This window comes from Carassius auratus, chromosome 15 (assembly GCF_003368295.1).
Source record: "Carassius auratus strain Wakin chromosome 15, ASM336829v1, whole genome shotgun sequence".
Classification (NCBI taxonomy): Eukaryota; Metazoa; Chordata; class Actinopteri; order Cypriniformes; family Cyprinidae; genus Carassius; species Carassius auratus.
Window position 1 is genome coordinate 4,434,801 of NC_039257.1, and position 15,602 is coordinate 4,450,402.

At 37.8% G+C, this 15,602-nt stretch overlaps 1 protein-coding gene across 4 annotated transcripts in view; it reads right to left on the bottom strand.

Annotated features, from left to right (window-relative positions):
• The window catches only part of LOC113114798 (protein furry homolog), a 54,921-nt gene that overhangs the window by 2,032 nt on the left and 37,287 nt on the right, over positions 1 to 15,602 (bottom strand). For 2 of the 4 annotated variants that reach the window (XM_026281828.1, XM_026281829.1), the window contains 20 exons: positions 14,845 to 15,046; positions 13,550 to 13,671; positions 13,235 to 13,422; positions 13,067 to 13,158; positions 11,928 to 12,529; positions 11,312 to 11,409; positions 11,038 to 11,208; positions 10,755 to 10,895; positions 9,362 to 9,541; positions 7,398 to 7,568; positions 6,540 to 6,614; positions 6,288 to 6,458; positions 6,014 to 6,022; positions 4,247 to 4,450; positions 3,910 to 4,053; positions 2,662 to 2,834; positions 2,291 to 2,531; positions 1,834 to 1,983; positions 1,593 to 1,691; positions 1,424 to 1,507 (listed from right to left, as the gene is read on the bottom strand). In XM_026281828.1, coding sequence (XP_026137613.1) covers positions 1,424 to 1,507; positions 1,593 to 1,691; positions 1,834 to 1,983; positions 2,291 to 2,531; positions 2,662 to 2,834; positions 3,910 to 4,053; positions 4,247 to 4,450; positions 6,014 to 6,022; positions 6,288 to 6,458; positions 6,540 to 6,614; positions 7,398 to 7,568; positions 9,362 to 9,541; positions 10,755 to 10,895; positions 11,038 to 11,208; positions 11,312 to 11,409; positions 11,928 to 12,529; positions 13,067 to 13,158; positions 13,235 to 13,422; positions 13,550 to 13,671; positions 14,845 to 15,046 — 3,317 coding nt within the window. Of the gene's footprint in view, positions 1 to 1,423; positions 1,508 to 1,592; positions 1,692 to 1,833; positions 1,984 to 2,290; positions 2,532 to 2,661; positions 2,835 to 3,909; positions 4,054 to 4,246; positions 4,451 to 6,013; positions 6,023 to 6,287; positions 6,459 to 6,539; positions 6,615 to 7,397; positions 7,569 to 9,361; positions 9,542 to 10,754; positions 10,896 to 11,037; positions 11,209 to 11,311; positions 11,410 to 11,927; positions 12,530 to 13,066; positions 13,159 to 13,234; positions 13,423 to 13,549; positions 13,672 to 14,543; positions 14,622 to 14,844; positions 15,047 to 15,602 lie in introns of all 4 variants that reach the window. The other 2 variants (XM_026281827.1, XM_026281830.1) reach the window with 2 other exon arrangements.

Sequence of the window (15,602 nt, forward strand, 5' to 3'; positions counted from 1 at the left end):
AAAGGTGAGAAGTGAAGAAGGAAGAGAAGTTTTGAATATAGTGTGAAATCATGCAGCACAGTGGCACATGCAATATAAAGCATGAGCAATGGCTCCATCATGCATGAGCAGAAAAAATGAATAGACAATCACTGAAAGAAAAAGGGTTACAACTACGCCCTCTTTATTTTTATTTTTGCACAGGGACTGTGCTGGGTAAAAAAAAAAAAAAAAAAAATTGGTACCATATGCCTTTGTTATTGCTTTAACTGGTTATGACTTGAACGCTAGAAAGTATGAATACTTTAGGTTAAATTTTAGAGAAATAAACTTTTTCAACTTCTTCAAAGCCCAGTATAAAAAGACCCTTTTATCAAACATAAGACTAGGGGGCGCTGTTGTGAATCAACACAGCACAGGCTTAAAGGGATAGTTCACCAAAATATAAAAATTATACATTTTAACTCACCCTCAAGCCATCTTAGGTATATGACTTTCTCCCTTCAGATGAATACAGTTGGAGTTATAAAAAAGTCTTGGCTCTTCCAGGCTTTATAATGCTAGTGAATAGAGTTTGAGATTTTGTAGCAAAAGTTGGTGAATAAAGACCTTCGGAGTGTAATGCATTTGTCTAAGAATAATACCCATATTAAAAACTTTACAAACTGTAATCTCTAGCTTCTTCTAACTGTCCTACGCACATTCACAAGAGAGTGGTGTTCCAGCGGATAATGTAGGACGTACAGTAGGTGTAGCGTAAGCTCCAGTGAGAATATGCTAGTCTCACAAGAACCAAGTTTTGCTTACAGCAAAGGAAAACCAGTCTCCACTTGGCTTTAATCAAAATCCTCATGTGGAGCACTTTCTATGATGGATTTATGCACTTTTTTGCTTCAAAATCTAGATCACTATTCACTGACATTATGAAGTTTGGAAGACCCAGGACATTTTTTTATATAACTCCTACTGTATTCGTAAAAAAAAAAAAAAAAAAAAGTCAAATGAGGGCAAGTAAATCATGGGGTAATTTAAATTTTCCGGGTGAACTATGCCTTTAAAGTTAAAGAGCAGACAGATAGAAAAGAGATGTCACTCACAGAGCTATCACAGAACAATCGAAATGCAGAAAATATAAGAAGTACATTGACATAGACATTACAGTGGCATTCAATCACTAGACAATGCTGCCATACTAAAATATTGACACAGAAGTACTATTTTTTTCTTTTTTCACAAGGGAATAAAGAATGACAGAAACATATGCACTATTTGTGGTAACCTGCCACACTGTAGTTTTAGGATTGCATCAAGTGTTAGACAGCAGAACTGTTAGTTAAAGCTCCAGTTTGATCATGTACTTCAGTTATAATGACATTCCTTTATACATATCCTTTATTCCTTAGTTTTCTCTGGAATGGCTGACTATCCAGCTGAGGTTTCATACCTTCTCCTCTGTTTCAGCGGGCTGATAGGTGATCACTCCATCTCCAGTGCATTTGGGGAAACTGGCCTTGCAGTTGCGTAGCCACTGGAAGAGTCACAGGCATAACAGTGAGTTGAACAGAACAAGCTTTGGGGTCAGTAAGAAATGAATTATGCTTTATTGTACATACTGATTTGACTGCCTCCTTTTTGTTGTTGTAGGTCTCTAGATACTCCTGCAACTCTAACACACTAAACTTCATCTTCTCCAACAGCCCATAAGACACAATCTGAAACACATATTTAAGAGAAAATAAACTGCACACAATACACATTGAACGAGACATTGAATATAACACTAAGGCTGGTTATTTACTAGTTTGTATACTGCATATAGCATTGACATGATTTATATTCAAACTTGAAACTCACTGTGTCTGCATCGACAAACAACGTGGGGCATTCGGAGCAAGATGTCAGCATCTGGGATGACTTTACAAACTTTGCTCCGATTCCATGAAGGCCATCGCCAAGATAACCAGCAGCGTCACAAGTCAGGGTGCAGAACTTACTCTGTATACTCTGGAGGTCAGAAACAATACATCCTCTTTAATTTGTCCCAGACCAGAATGTTGTCAGTAACAAAAGAATATAATCAAAGCCATTTCTTCTAAAACTTTGGCACTACTGAGTTGTCAGCTTTGTGTGATGAACCAAAGAAAATCCAAGTTAATTAATAAAATCGACATCATCTGACATCAATAATACAGCATGCAACACTTGGGATTTTAGAAAAGTATCAGTTGATTCATTCACTTAATGATCTTTGTTGAAGCCTAAATCAATATAATAAGGACCAGTGATAACCTACTGTATCTCTATGAGTTACCTGAAAGAGTGAGGAGAAGACTTGGAAGGTGTAAACCGCACAGGAACCATCCGTGTCTGCCACCAACTGGTTAAGATGATTGCGCCAAGCCTCCTCGGCATCATCGCACACAGTCGGCTGGAAGGCGGCCAGGATGGCGGAGAAAAAGGGAGAAGGCGGAGGGGAGGAACGGGACTCTAGCAACAGCTCTTCCTTTTCCTCTTCTGCCTGCACCACAGAGCTCTGCGGGTCTCCGAACCCACTGGAGGAAGCGAGGGATAGAATTATGTGGTGAGGGAAAAAAAGTTCAAACATCAGCTATGAGAAACTTGAGCTCAGTCTGACTTTTCCAGACAGACTAATGTATGTTGAGAGTCTGAAGCTAACAGTACCTGGGTACACAGCTTGTCTCGTTGTCAGTAAAGAAGTTGTTTTTCTTCTGGGGTGTGTCTGCTGTTAGGATGTCAGAACAACTAAAGGCAGGCGGCGACTCGCAGATGCAGAGTGAGATATCGTTCTCATTAACAATGGCTTCTTCTTCTTCTTCTTCAGCTGAATCCTCAATCTAGTTTCGAGTAGGATTCACAAGAAGCAATAAGTATTTATGGCAACGAAAACATCTATTGTGAAAATATTATATTAAGAAAAGATCTAATTGTGTGGCTGAATTTCCCATTCTCGGATGATAAAGATAGTATTAGTGACAGACTGATTAATCATTACGGTAATTAAACGAAAATAAAGTTAACTTTTTGGGCTAAAATACACAAGTTATTCCTCCAAATGTAGGCTCCATAATTTACCAACAGCAAAACGTTTTTTATTGTCGAATATTATTAAAAATGTATTTAACATTTCTATTAAAACACTGATTTAATTATTACATTTATTTGAATATGGGTGGCTAAGGGGAAAAAATAAAATAAAAAAATAAAATGGTCAACCAACTGTGTATTATTAAAAAAAATTATAATACATGTATTATTTTAAAATAAATTAATATAAATAAACATTTAAATAAGAAAACACAAAACAATGCATTTATTTATAAATAAATATTCACTGACCTTTCAAAATTAAAACTCTTTATGTTGAGAATCGTTTTTCTTTTTAGTGCTTTTTAATAAAACATTTTTTCAAACATTTCAAATTCAGATATATTAAGAGACCTTTAAAAATTGGAGGACCAATATCTGATTGGTCTGGTCTCATGTTTCTGGCCACAGGCAATGGGTACACTTTATTTGCACCCCTAGCATTTAGCATGTGAGTGATGTTATAGCCTTGCCACCCAGACAGAAGCCATACACATTGCCCTTGTGGCTTATCTGAGACTCTGGTAGGCCTCGAAGATGAAAAGCGGTTATCAGAGAAATGGTTTTTGATGCTTTTGAAGAGCAAGAATGACTTTTTATGCCCCTCTAATCTAATGCCCCCATCCTAAATAAGCATGTAACAGGAAAATAGTATCAGCAAACTACTCACTAAAATCTACCAGTGATAAAAGCAGAGCCAGACAGATTAACCAAGCACAGAAAGAGATTTCGTTTTCAACCATGTTAACGGAAAAACTCCAGAACAGAAGTGCAATAGGAATGTGTCTGCCCCCAAAAATCAGCCATTTTGAAACTCTTATTCACCCGATGGTTCGAGCCCTCGGGTAGTGAGATCTCAAAGCTGGGCGTTGGGGTGGAAAGAGGAATTTGGTCAGCTTGAGTGCTGTCAAAGGAGACGGGAGGGGAGTCCATGGGGTTTAGTTCCTCAGTAGAAGACAGGCTGACGTTCTGAAATAAGTGATTTAAGAGAGTGTAATTAGACATAGACATTTCTATAAAACAGGATAGTAAAAAAATACCTCTTATCATAATCCAATTAAATCCTAATAGATAAAATACAATATTTCCCAATGAATATCTATCCTGTTTTATCCCATTGAGTCAAAAGTGTACAAAAAAATTAACAAAAATGCAACATTACTAGTTGTGAGGCTGAGAGGATCTGGCTGGCTGTGAGGGACTCTTCCTCAGAAGACTCGTCAGAATCATCATGGACGATCGGACACAGACTTGGTGAGCTTCCTGAGAGCTGGCTGTCCTCCTCCATTGGTTGGACTTCAGCCTGGTCCAGACTGTCAATGGAGCGCCTCCGCGCACCCCAGTTGAAGCTGTCAACTGTCTCACCCTGTCAGAGAAATAAAGAGTCCTCCGAATTGGTATATGGCACACAACCAGACTTCAAAACACACACATTCATAGGCTACAGCATGCTGTATGTGTGAAGGTGCTCAGTCTGTGAGATTGTTATATAAGGATATCTCTCCATGTATAAAGGTTGAAAGGAAACCACAATACAGGAACACATTTCTAAACATTCTCGTTCTTGTAGAGTAAATAATGAAGTGCCTGAAGGCTCAAGTTATCAGTGCAGCCACATGCCTTGACATCAGTCGAGAGACAACATCCACATTCCTTCACAGATCCAGTTCTGCAGTTTAGAAAATGCTTTCCTTTGGCAGCTCTCTTAAACACTGAACTCAAAAAGTCGCTTTTACTGCACTACTTTAATTATTTTCTTTCATAATCATACTTGACCAAAACAAAAATGGCAAAGAAGCAAAAAGTCTTTGCTACTGTTACAGTGACTCATGACTCATCAAATTTATCCACAAGAGAGAATTTATTTAAAAGGCTGAATCTGCCCTTTTAAGTCTCTGTGGCATGGAAGCTTCAGCAAATTTGGGGAATGACCTAAATGAACTGACTCTAATGATTTCAAAGGAATGCAATCTAGAGATGGCCAAGCTATTAAAATACAAACATATTGAAATATAATAAAACCCACATAAGGAGTGACTAAACATTTACAGATGCTACCCACCAATTACGTAATTTGAACATTTTCTAAAACACACTACAGTTCAAAAGTTTGGGGTCAGTACGATTTTAGAAAGAAGTCTCTTAAGCCCCATTCACTCCAAGAACAATAACTATAAAGATTACTATAAAGATAACAATATTAGCATCCACACCAGCAAACGATATCACGAACGTGCGTCTGCCGCTTTAAATTCTCGAGCTTGTTACAGTAAGATGGATTCTGATTGGCTGTCAATGTTTGTATCGTTCATCAGCTGGAAAAAATCGTTCTGAAAATGATTCCACCGTTATCTTTATAGTTATCGTGCTTGGTGTGAATGGGCCTTTATGCTCACAGAAGCTGCATTGCTTTGACCAAAAATACAGTATAAAATATGAATCAAAATCAAACAGTTTTCAAAGTTAATTTATTTCTTGTGATTGCTGTGGCAAAGCTGAAATATTCCTGTCACACAATCCTTTAGAAATCATTCAATAAATATTGGTGATCTATAAATATTTGTTATTATTATCATTGTTGAAAACGAGATACTTTGTACTCAAAACAACATCATTTATTTGATATTAATATCTGTTATAACTTTTTAAATGCCTTTACTTTCTCTTTCAAACTGTTAAAAAAAATGTATAGACCCCAGATAAAAAAATACAAAATATAAATAAAAAACAGATACATAAATAATAATTTAGGTTAGAATTTCATCTGTCCAATCTAAATTAACTTAATCTGTTTTGATGTGCCATTGTATTTTGAAATTGCTTTTAAAAAAAGATGATTCCAGGGAGAGTTATAGACATGCATTTCAATGCACAGCCTGTGAAAAACACAAAATCATCTTGCACAACACTGGTGGATTCCTGTGCTTACCTGCATCTCCTTGATGGCACAGACATAAACAAGGAGAGGAGAACGTATTACAAAGAGTTAAAAAAAAAGTTACAGTAGTATTGCGCAAACAGTGCAACAGTTTATTTCTGACTGATACTTTGAAAAAGTTTTGCAAAAGTTTAATGCTCAGCACTGCTTTGCCCAAAGGTCTACTTTACTGAAGTCAAAACAAAGATAGCCCAAGTAATTTGAAATTCAAATGATTTTACAAGAGGCAAGTGATCATTTTGGGGTTTTTTTTATATCTTCTCACCTCTCCATCTTCCAGTTCCACATCCAGGAAGTCAAAGTCTCTGAATACACGGGACTGCTGTTCTGAAGTGGTGTCATCCATGTTTTCTGTGTCCCGTGTGCCGTCCTCAGAGGACACCAGACTGGGCTGGTGCTCAATCAGGTCCAGTTCCCCACAGGATGAGAAAATCACCTGTAGGAAGTGCTTAAGAATGATTCCTGACATATGTTTAAATATTTCATACTGGATGGATAACATATATACGTCACTTACAGATGGGTTTTTGGTGAGTCCAACTTCTTGGCCACACAAAGTTAAAACATTCACCAGCTTCTCACGAGTTCTTTTCTAAATTGGGAGAGAAATAAAAAAAATAAAAAATAAACATATATATATATATATATATATATATATATTTTTTTTTTTAATTAAAGCTGCAGTAGGTAACTTTTGTAAGAATATATTTTTTACATATTTGTTAAACCTGTCATTATGTCCTGACAGTAGAATATGAGACAGATAATCTGTGAAAAAATCAAGCTCCTCTGGCTCCTCCCAGTGGTCCTATTGCCATTTGCAGTTACAGACCGCTCCCGGTAAGAAATCAACCAATCAGAGCTGCGATCCGTAACTTTGTGTTCAAAATGTAGAGAAATGTATATAATAAGCGAGTACACCATGAATCCATTTTCCAAACCGTGTTTTTAGCTTCTCCTGAATCACTAGGGTGCACCTATAATAAGTGTTTATATTCGGACTATTTTAGATTGCTTCGGGGGTACCGCGGCGGAGTAACCCAGTACCTTTGTGATTCTTCATAGACATAAACAGAGAGAAGTAGTTCTGGCTACGATGTTCTTCCGCAAGACGCAAGCAGTTCTGTTTATTAACCGCTAGAGCGTCAAAAGTTCCCTACCGCAGCTTTAAGTGTAAATAAAAAAACATTAATTAAATAATTAATTAATTAAGTATAAAATAAATAAACATATAACAATAAAATGACAAAAAAAGAATTTAATGTAATTGATAAAAATTACATTTAAATAAAATAATAAATTAAAACACTGCAATATAGGAGATACAGAAATGCATATTTAAATTCTTTCAAAGAGTGTATTTGTGAGTGCTTACTTGTGAAGACTGTGGTCGTTTCCAGCTGACAGGCACCAGCACGTGGTTGTTTTGGTAGGAGCCTGAGGATGTAGAGGAGGTACTGCGTGTCACAGTAACCCCTCCTCCGTCCTTCCCATCTTGTCTTGGAGAACCGTGAAGCTCGACATATCGCCGGCCAATCACCGGTGTCTAAAACACACACAATGTCACACACCATTAAGCCCAGGGATTTCACATCTGCTCTTTTCTTTTCATGTCATGAGCTTGTGGCCCTCAGCCCAAAAGTCTTCTTTCTGGCGCATTCCCTTCGCTAACATCAAGTTGCCTTAGATCCTGACCAACAATTTAGAACCTGCTGGAAAAACTGGCTGTCTATTCTCAATGGTCCTTCTCCTCTGCGTTTCCTAGCAGAGCTTTGAAAAACAGAACTTCAATAAAGTGAGCCAAACAAAAGCTTGGGGGAATGTCAGGATTTCCCTTATTGAGCTCACCTGCCCTTAATTCCTGTGAAATCCTTTCTGCTGGGATGGAATGGGGCATGTTTTGAGTTCCCTGCCAGTTTTGAGGTTTTTTCCTACTGTCTTGCCCACTTGCTAGAGGCTAAATACATCCCAGAGGTATTTGACAGAGGGCAGAGGAGTCTGCTTTGAGACTCTAGAAGGGCTGTTCAGCTCTCTCCACTCTGGATGCAAAGCGCCACAGCCGGATTGACATCATTTCCTGGAATTCATGCACTACACAAATAGCTCCCTGTTAGGTTCCCACACTTTTAAAAGGCCGGGTTGTTCATGTTTCCAATAAGTTTTAAACAGAAAACCTAACCTTCAGAGTTTGTTACAAATGCTACTGTACAATAATAATGAAAAAAAAAAAAAAACTAACACAGAGGACAGAATGTAAAAAAAAAAGAATGACTACAAACTACAAAGTAGACAATCCTATCGAGGATCAATCCTATCACGTTTGCACACTATGCACCATCTCAGCTTCACTAACCCAATGTACACCACCAATTAAAAAAAAAAAATTATATTTCATAACAATAATTTTTACATGAGAAAATATTTTTTAAATGAGAAAAGTTTAATAATAAAAATAATATTTAGTGTTTTATTCAGTTTTTTTCTGTGTTGTGCATTTAAAAGTACTTATATAAATGGATAATATAATATAATATAATATAATATAATATTATTTTTAAATCTACTTATAAAATAAAGCAAATGGTAGGTACCAAAAATGGAATGTTTAAAACCATTTTAGCTCCTTCAAAGGCAAATGATAAAATAATATCTAATAATAAAAATAATATTTAGAATTTTTTCAGTCTTAATTTTTTCCTGTGTTATGCATTTAAGTGTACTATATAAATTCAATAACACTTTATAATATAATATAATATAATATAATATAATATAATATAATATATATTTTTTTATTATTATTTACTTATAAAATAAAGCAAATGGTAGGTACCAAAAATTGAATGTTTAAAACCATTTTAGCTCCTTCAAAGGCAAATGATAAAATAATATCTAATAATAAAATAATATTTAGTATTTTTTCATTCTTAATTTTTTCCTGTGTTATGCATTTAAGTACTATATAAATTAAATAATATAATATAATATAAATCAGCTAATAAAAGACAGCAAAAGGAAGTATGGAAATTACATAGTGAGCAAAAAAATGTTTAAAAGCATTTTAACATTTGACTTACCACCAAAGCTACCACCCTTTCACCTCATTCCAGCTGCACACTCATCATCTCAACCAACCAACTGGGAAGGTTTTTAAACAGTACTGAAGCAGTTTACATGCACGCTGGATAGTCTTTGGCTGCTACACTACTGATTTCAAGCATTTCTGTATAAGCCTCAGGGTATTATAGATCATGAGTAACATAAATTCAGTGTCCAAACTTTTGGCTGGTTCTGTTTAATGACAACAAAGAAAAGGAAATAGATACAGTCATGTCATACCTCTGAAATGTCAAAGTGAAAGTCAAGGGTCTTTCCAGGCAGGGCTTTGGAGGGTGTGTCCCAAACACGCCCGACATCCACAGTGGATGCGTTACTCTGCGGGGACGAAGGCGAAACCAGACTAGCTGAGCGGGAGACCACCAGCTTTAATATGTTCAAGGCCTCCTTCCAGTGTGCAGTCTGAAGTCACAGAAACAAAGACAAAACAGAACCAAGTTATTCTCAAAGGACACATTCAGAAACTTGCTCACCTCCCAAAGCATTACATACAGTCAATCCATCTTCAAGAGCAGTAGCTGTCTCTTCTTCTGCCGAGATAAACATGGAGCGCAGAGAGAGAAGCAGTAGTTCAGAGGAGTGTCTTTGCTGTGAGGCCACACTGAAGGCCTCAGTAATGTGGACAGCAGCGAATAGGACTGACTGTTTATAGACTGCTGCTGGGTGTGCCTTTGGATTTATAGCCCTGGCACAAGGTCGTGTTTTTTAATTCTCTAGCTTTTTTCTCCCTCCGAAGGAAGGGGTGAGAGATGGAAAACCAGTGGTATTACTAAGGATGTAAGACAGCTTGAAGTTTACAGTAGAAATGCTATAAAACACTATTATGTCATGAGCAAATTTAGGCTGAACGATATGAGCCAGTTAGATGCGATCGTTGAGGATAATTTTAGAAGCGCCCAGAATAAATATTGTGTGAAAAGCTACCGAGTGTTAAATTATTACTGATTAGTCTTTATGTGGTGTGTCCTTGAAGGATTCTATTTTTTCTATTTTAATTCAGATTCATAAGTTCTCGATTCTTAATTGGATCCTGATTTTATTTAGCTATATTTCAATTACCATTATCTTGCAATCAATACACAATGCAAATTGTGCATTTTTTGTAATGCACTGTAACAGTGTTATTGTTAACTAAAAGTTGAACTATTAAAAATGGTTTTCTTATATAAAAGACATTACATTTAAAGGTTAATAAATATGAATACAATTAAATTAAAAATAATATAAATATTAAATGAAAAACTTCAGCTTAAAAAATGAGGAATGATGTTTTTACCACTAACTGAAATAAAATAGGTTGAATTTAATGTATTAAAATGTCAAAAACGGGAAAAGATAAAGCTAAACAGAAAGGTTAAAAATGTTTGATAATCAAATTATCAATGCATAAAAATCACAAACTGAATTTAAATGATAATCACTGAAAATGCTAATTAAAGCTCATTCCAAACATTCATAAATATTACAATATTATATAAAAATGTAATTATTTGTATATAATAGTATATAAAATAACATTGCATTGTAGGTCATTTTGGCAAACAGCATATGTGAATGACTAAATTTGAATTAAAGTTGTGGAACAAATTGCATAAATAAATGAAAGGAGTCACACCTGAACAAACTTCTCTATGGTTGTTAGAACCTCCACGTTGAAGAGTTTGGCTTGAATAGCACTCAGATCCATGTGACTCAGTAGACTATAGATGATTAGCAGAAGAGTCTGTTGCATGCTGGGTAATCCTTTCTCCAACAACTGTTGACAAAACACAGAAAGTATTAGAAAGCGTTCCTGAACACAAAGTGTGTGTACGTTTACATTCTCGTCTGGTTTATCATACTTTTTTCATTAAAATTTCAAATGTTGTAAGATGAACTTTTATTTGTGATCTCCCTACCTCCGCCATGTAAGTAACCATGCTGAGCGTGCTGTCACTGAATGCTTCATGGAGGTAGCGGCACACCACATTGACCCAAGAGAAGTAGTCCCGGGTATAGGAGTGCGTTTTGTACAGGGTCATCACATGGGCAAGGTTGGACAGCTTGGAGTTTTTTTCCTCAAGGCAAACCTGTAAATCAAAATGAGGGATTTTCAGCAAACAGATGTGATGCAGATTGTCTGACTAGCTATAAAAGTGCATTTATAGTGTGGTTGAGGTAGCAAGAACAGACCTGGGAAATTCTCTCAGCCACGTCCTTGCAGAATGGAGTAGGTGAGTCAAAGTGTAACACAAGATGGGGGATGAGGCAGAGCACGTTCAGTGGGAAACCTGAAAGGTAATAGCAGATTTGTTTTCAGAATCCCACTTGAAATAAGTAATGATCATAAATTCTGGTAGATTACCGTATTTTCCGTACTATAAGTCGCACTTTTTTTCATAGTTTGACTGGTCCTGCGACTTATAGTCAGGTGCGACTTATTTATCAAAATTAATTTGACATGAACCGAGAGAAATAAACCAAGAGAAATGAACCAATAGAAAACATTACCGTCTACGGCCGCCAGAGGGCGCTCTATGCTGCCAGAGATGCTGCTCAGTGCTCCTGTAGTCTACTCTGAAGACATAGAGCACCCTCTCGTGGCTGTAGACAGTAATGTTTTCTCTTGGTTCTTGGTTCTAAATAAATGTGACTTATAGTCCAGTGCGACTTATATATGTTTTTTTTCCTCATCATGACGTATTTTGGGACTGATGCAACTTATACTCAGGTGCGACTTATAGTCCGAAAATACGGTAATGGAGAATTATGTTAGAAAGGTATATTTAGCTGGTAATCGAAATTCTACCAATGGCTTGTGAGGTGTCCACCACAGGTAGGCGTGAGACGGGCGTGAGCTGGCTGAAAACCTCCAAGGTGAGTTCTGTGGTGTTTGCAGAGGTGAAGCCCTTCAGAAGCAGCTGCTGAAGCCCGGAGAACTCCTTCCATTTCAGCTGGATCTGGATCTTCTCCAGCTTGTCTCTGTATTCCTGCTTATCCAATGAAATGTGGCCTAGCAGCTTCCCTAACAACCTGAGGGACATCTGATACTCGAATTCAAAGTCGGACTCCATGAGTGACACCACTGCCCAAAAGATGGTGGCCAGCAGGTTGCGTGGATGGTTGGCGTTGGCTGGGTCGGTGGAGACCACGTTGTCTCTGGAAGATGACGAGGAGAGGGATCTGAGCTTGGAGATATTGCTCTGATGATGGTGGATGCGATCCAAGGTGGCACTCCGGGGAACCTCGGAGGAACGCTCAGGCTCGCCAAAGCGCTTGGGTACGGAGTAGCTACGCTGGTGACGTATTCGCTCAGAGGCAGCGCCTGTTCCTGGGATCAGGTCCAGCTGACTGCTGCTTTTACGGTTTAATGTTAACTTGCCGCTGTATGGAAGATCTGGCGAAGATGCCCTGCAGGAACACAGACTGATCACTAACAAACATCGAAGCCTCTTAGACTTTTGATGTTGAAGTTAGAAGACTCTAACCCTTTAAAGCCTACTCTATCATATTTTATACGCAAATTTCTAAGGCTTTTAAATAATCAACAATTATCATCAAAACTTATTGAGAAAACTACTGTACACAATCTACTACCTACTACAATCTATCTGCCTTGTGTTAATTTAATATTCAGTATTATTCAGCAGCTTTTTCATGTGCTCAATAGCAAATTACCCTCCTCCATCCCCAGCTCCTCCTTTTCACCACAGTCGGGACTTGGCTTGCTGATATTCCTCCTTTTATCTTGAATAATGTCTTACACTTATTATATAATGATATCTGCTTTGTTTTGTTCTGTTTGCCCTGGGGGGTTATTATTGCTGTTCTCCCTCCTCAGTTTTTGCCCAGAACAGAACCATACTGCCAAACCTAACTGTATGCTAATGTCAATCATTTTGAAGACAGTGGTCATGACAGAAGTAGTGTTGGATGGCAGGAACTTACCTTAGTATGACAAAGAAGTCACTGTTCTTCAAGCACTCAGCTAGATTATCCACCACTGACTCAAGAGTGAGGAGAAGCTCCATCACATAACCCTGCGGAGAAGATGCATTCTGAGCTTAATCGCTCACTGAATCAGTCAGAACACTCATTACAGAACCAGAAGCTCACCTGAACCTCCTCCCCGTGCTCCCCGACCACCTCCACCAAGCGTGAAAGCAAGTCAGACACGGCCAGCGCTGACAGGGGCTGCCACAGAGCTCTGAACACCTGGAAGGAACGTCCAGCGTAATGTCTGGAGGAGCTGCACAGAGCCATCTGCAACGCCACTTCACTCAACTGCTGCTCAAGCCGGATGTCTACGAACATATAGAACGTGGCATGCAAATATAGGGATATACATTTAAATTAGATTAATGTCACAAGCTGTTCCCTATTAATGTAGACGAACACTGGAATGACTTAGGGTTCCAGAATGTGACTTACCTGATTTGGACTCTTTGAACACAGACACTATATGTCTCAGGAAGTTGGTGAGCTGTTCTGTGCTCTTTGAGTGCTGATTCTTAGGAGTGATGTCTTCATGGCTCCACAATGGTCCAAAAGGCCTAAACAAACCACGTGATTATTAATATGATCTCTTACATATGCAGTATAAACTTGACAGCAATGTGGTATGTTTGAATATTACTTGCTAGGGACCAAAACGGCCACTAGATGGCAGACTAGGCCAAAAGATGCTATTTCCCTGCAAACCACCAAACGTGTTGCTGTGTTTCTTAAGTTTTGATAAACGAACTAATCAGGCAGAGATTGCTGTACATTAAATATTTTAAACATGCATGATGAACATGCATGAAATATTTTAAAGATGAGGCGAGAAATACAGTAGTCGACATTTAAAGTGGATCAAAAAAAGTTAATCAAAGTTGTCCTAAGACAAGTATTGTTTTGGTTTTAGGACAACTTTGATGAAAGGTTTTGATCTAATTCAAATGATGACTACTGTAATTTGAATCAATATTTAAGTGAAAAAAAGAAGTAAAGAACTTAAGTAAAAACTTGTTCACACTAGCACCTCAAATCCAGTTTTTTCAAATCCAATTCCAACCGGACCGCTTTTCTCTGTTGACCATAATTGTCAACAAGATACTAATAATTTCAATACCCCCAGTAATAGCTTCAATACTTCCAGTTATTATAGAAGAAAGTCACTCAGTAGTGGGCAAATGCCTTCATTTGGCAACCAAAGATAATGGCAGAAAATAAATACACTGCAAATGCCACACAGATCCACCTGATCAAGAGCAAATAACAGTGTTGCCACTCTTAAAATGGGATTTGAAAACCAATCTGGAATTGTCTGCAGTGTGAACATAGCGTGAAAGAACCATCACCAGCACCAACATCAGGCGGATACCCTTTTAACCAACACCCCAGTGAGAACCGCTCTGATGTAGACTGATGAAATGCAACATACAAGTCTGTAACATCTTGAGTGATGTCAGATGTAAGACGTGTCAGATGTGTCATTTCCTGAATCAGTTCCTGAACAGCTCTGGAATATTCACATGAAATGACTCTTCATTGTAGTTACATAACCAGAACAAGTAACAGTGCAGAGGTTATCTGGCCCTTATTAAAATTAATATTTAAACTTCATTTGTTAAGTATAACTTCAATTTAATATAACACAAACATCACAGCATTTATCTACTGTACCTATCACGTTCAAAAACAAACATGATCCCAAACGTGTGTTACTGTAGGTTCTTCTTTACCTGGTAGTGAGAAACTCTATGAGTTTGCTGCTCTTCTCGTCATCTTCAGTGCTGCTCTCCATCTGCTCCACCTCTTCCTGGGCCAGGTGAGGAAGATTGGAGCTGCTGCCTCCGAGGCTCAGGCTGGACGAGGTAGAAGAGGAACTGAGGCCAGAATCGGGAACTGGAGACGCCTGGCCATTCCGGAGGAAGTCCACACCACCTGAACACCACACGTAGGATGAATTAAATGTTTGGGAAGGAACCAGTTCTAAAGATGAGCCTACATTTTAACCCACTCAACTGAAATATTTGGGCTGGAGAAATAGTGTGATATTGTTCCTAATTGGGCCAAAAAAAGAACAATACTTCAATCACTATGCTGTTATGACAGGGGCTGGCGAATGACATCTTATCAGCATCATTTTGACTTTGCCTACACAAGTTTTAAAAGCATGAAAAACATTGAGACCGCCGTCTCTTTGGAGCAAAAAGATAAAAATAGTCCATAGGAATGCTCTAATCAGACCTTTAGGCACTCTGTGTACATAAAATTGTTTTTTGGCTGCACTTCCAGAAGTTGTTCTTGCACAGATAAGAATTCTCACCCTCCACCCCTCCACAGGATTTCAAAATGACTGGACTCTCCAAAGCTACAGTATGTGTCAAATACCAAAGCCAATAAGTAAGTGTTCATTCAAGGAGGGTGTGATGAACAGGATTCGTGTAAAGTTGCTAAATTTCTTCTATAGAAGGCAGAAATTCACAACATGAAATAA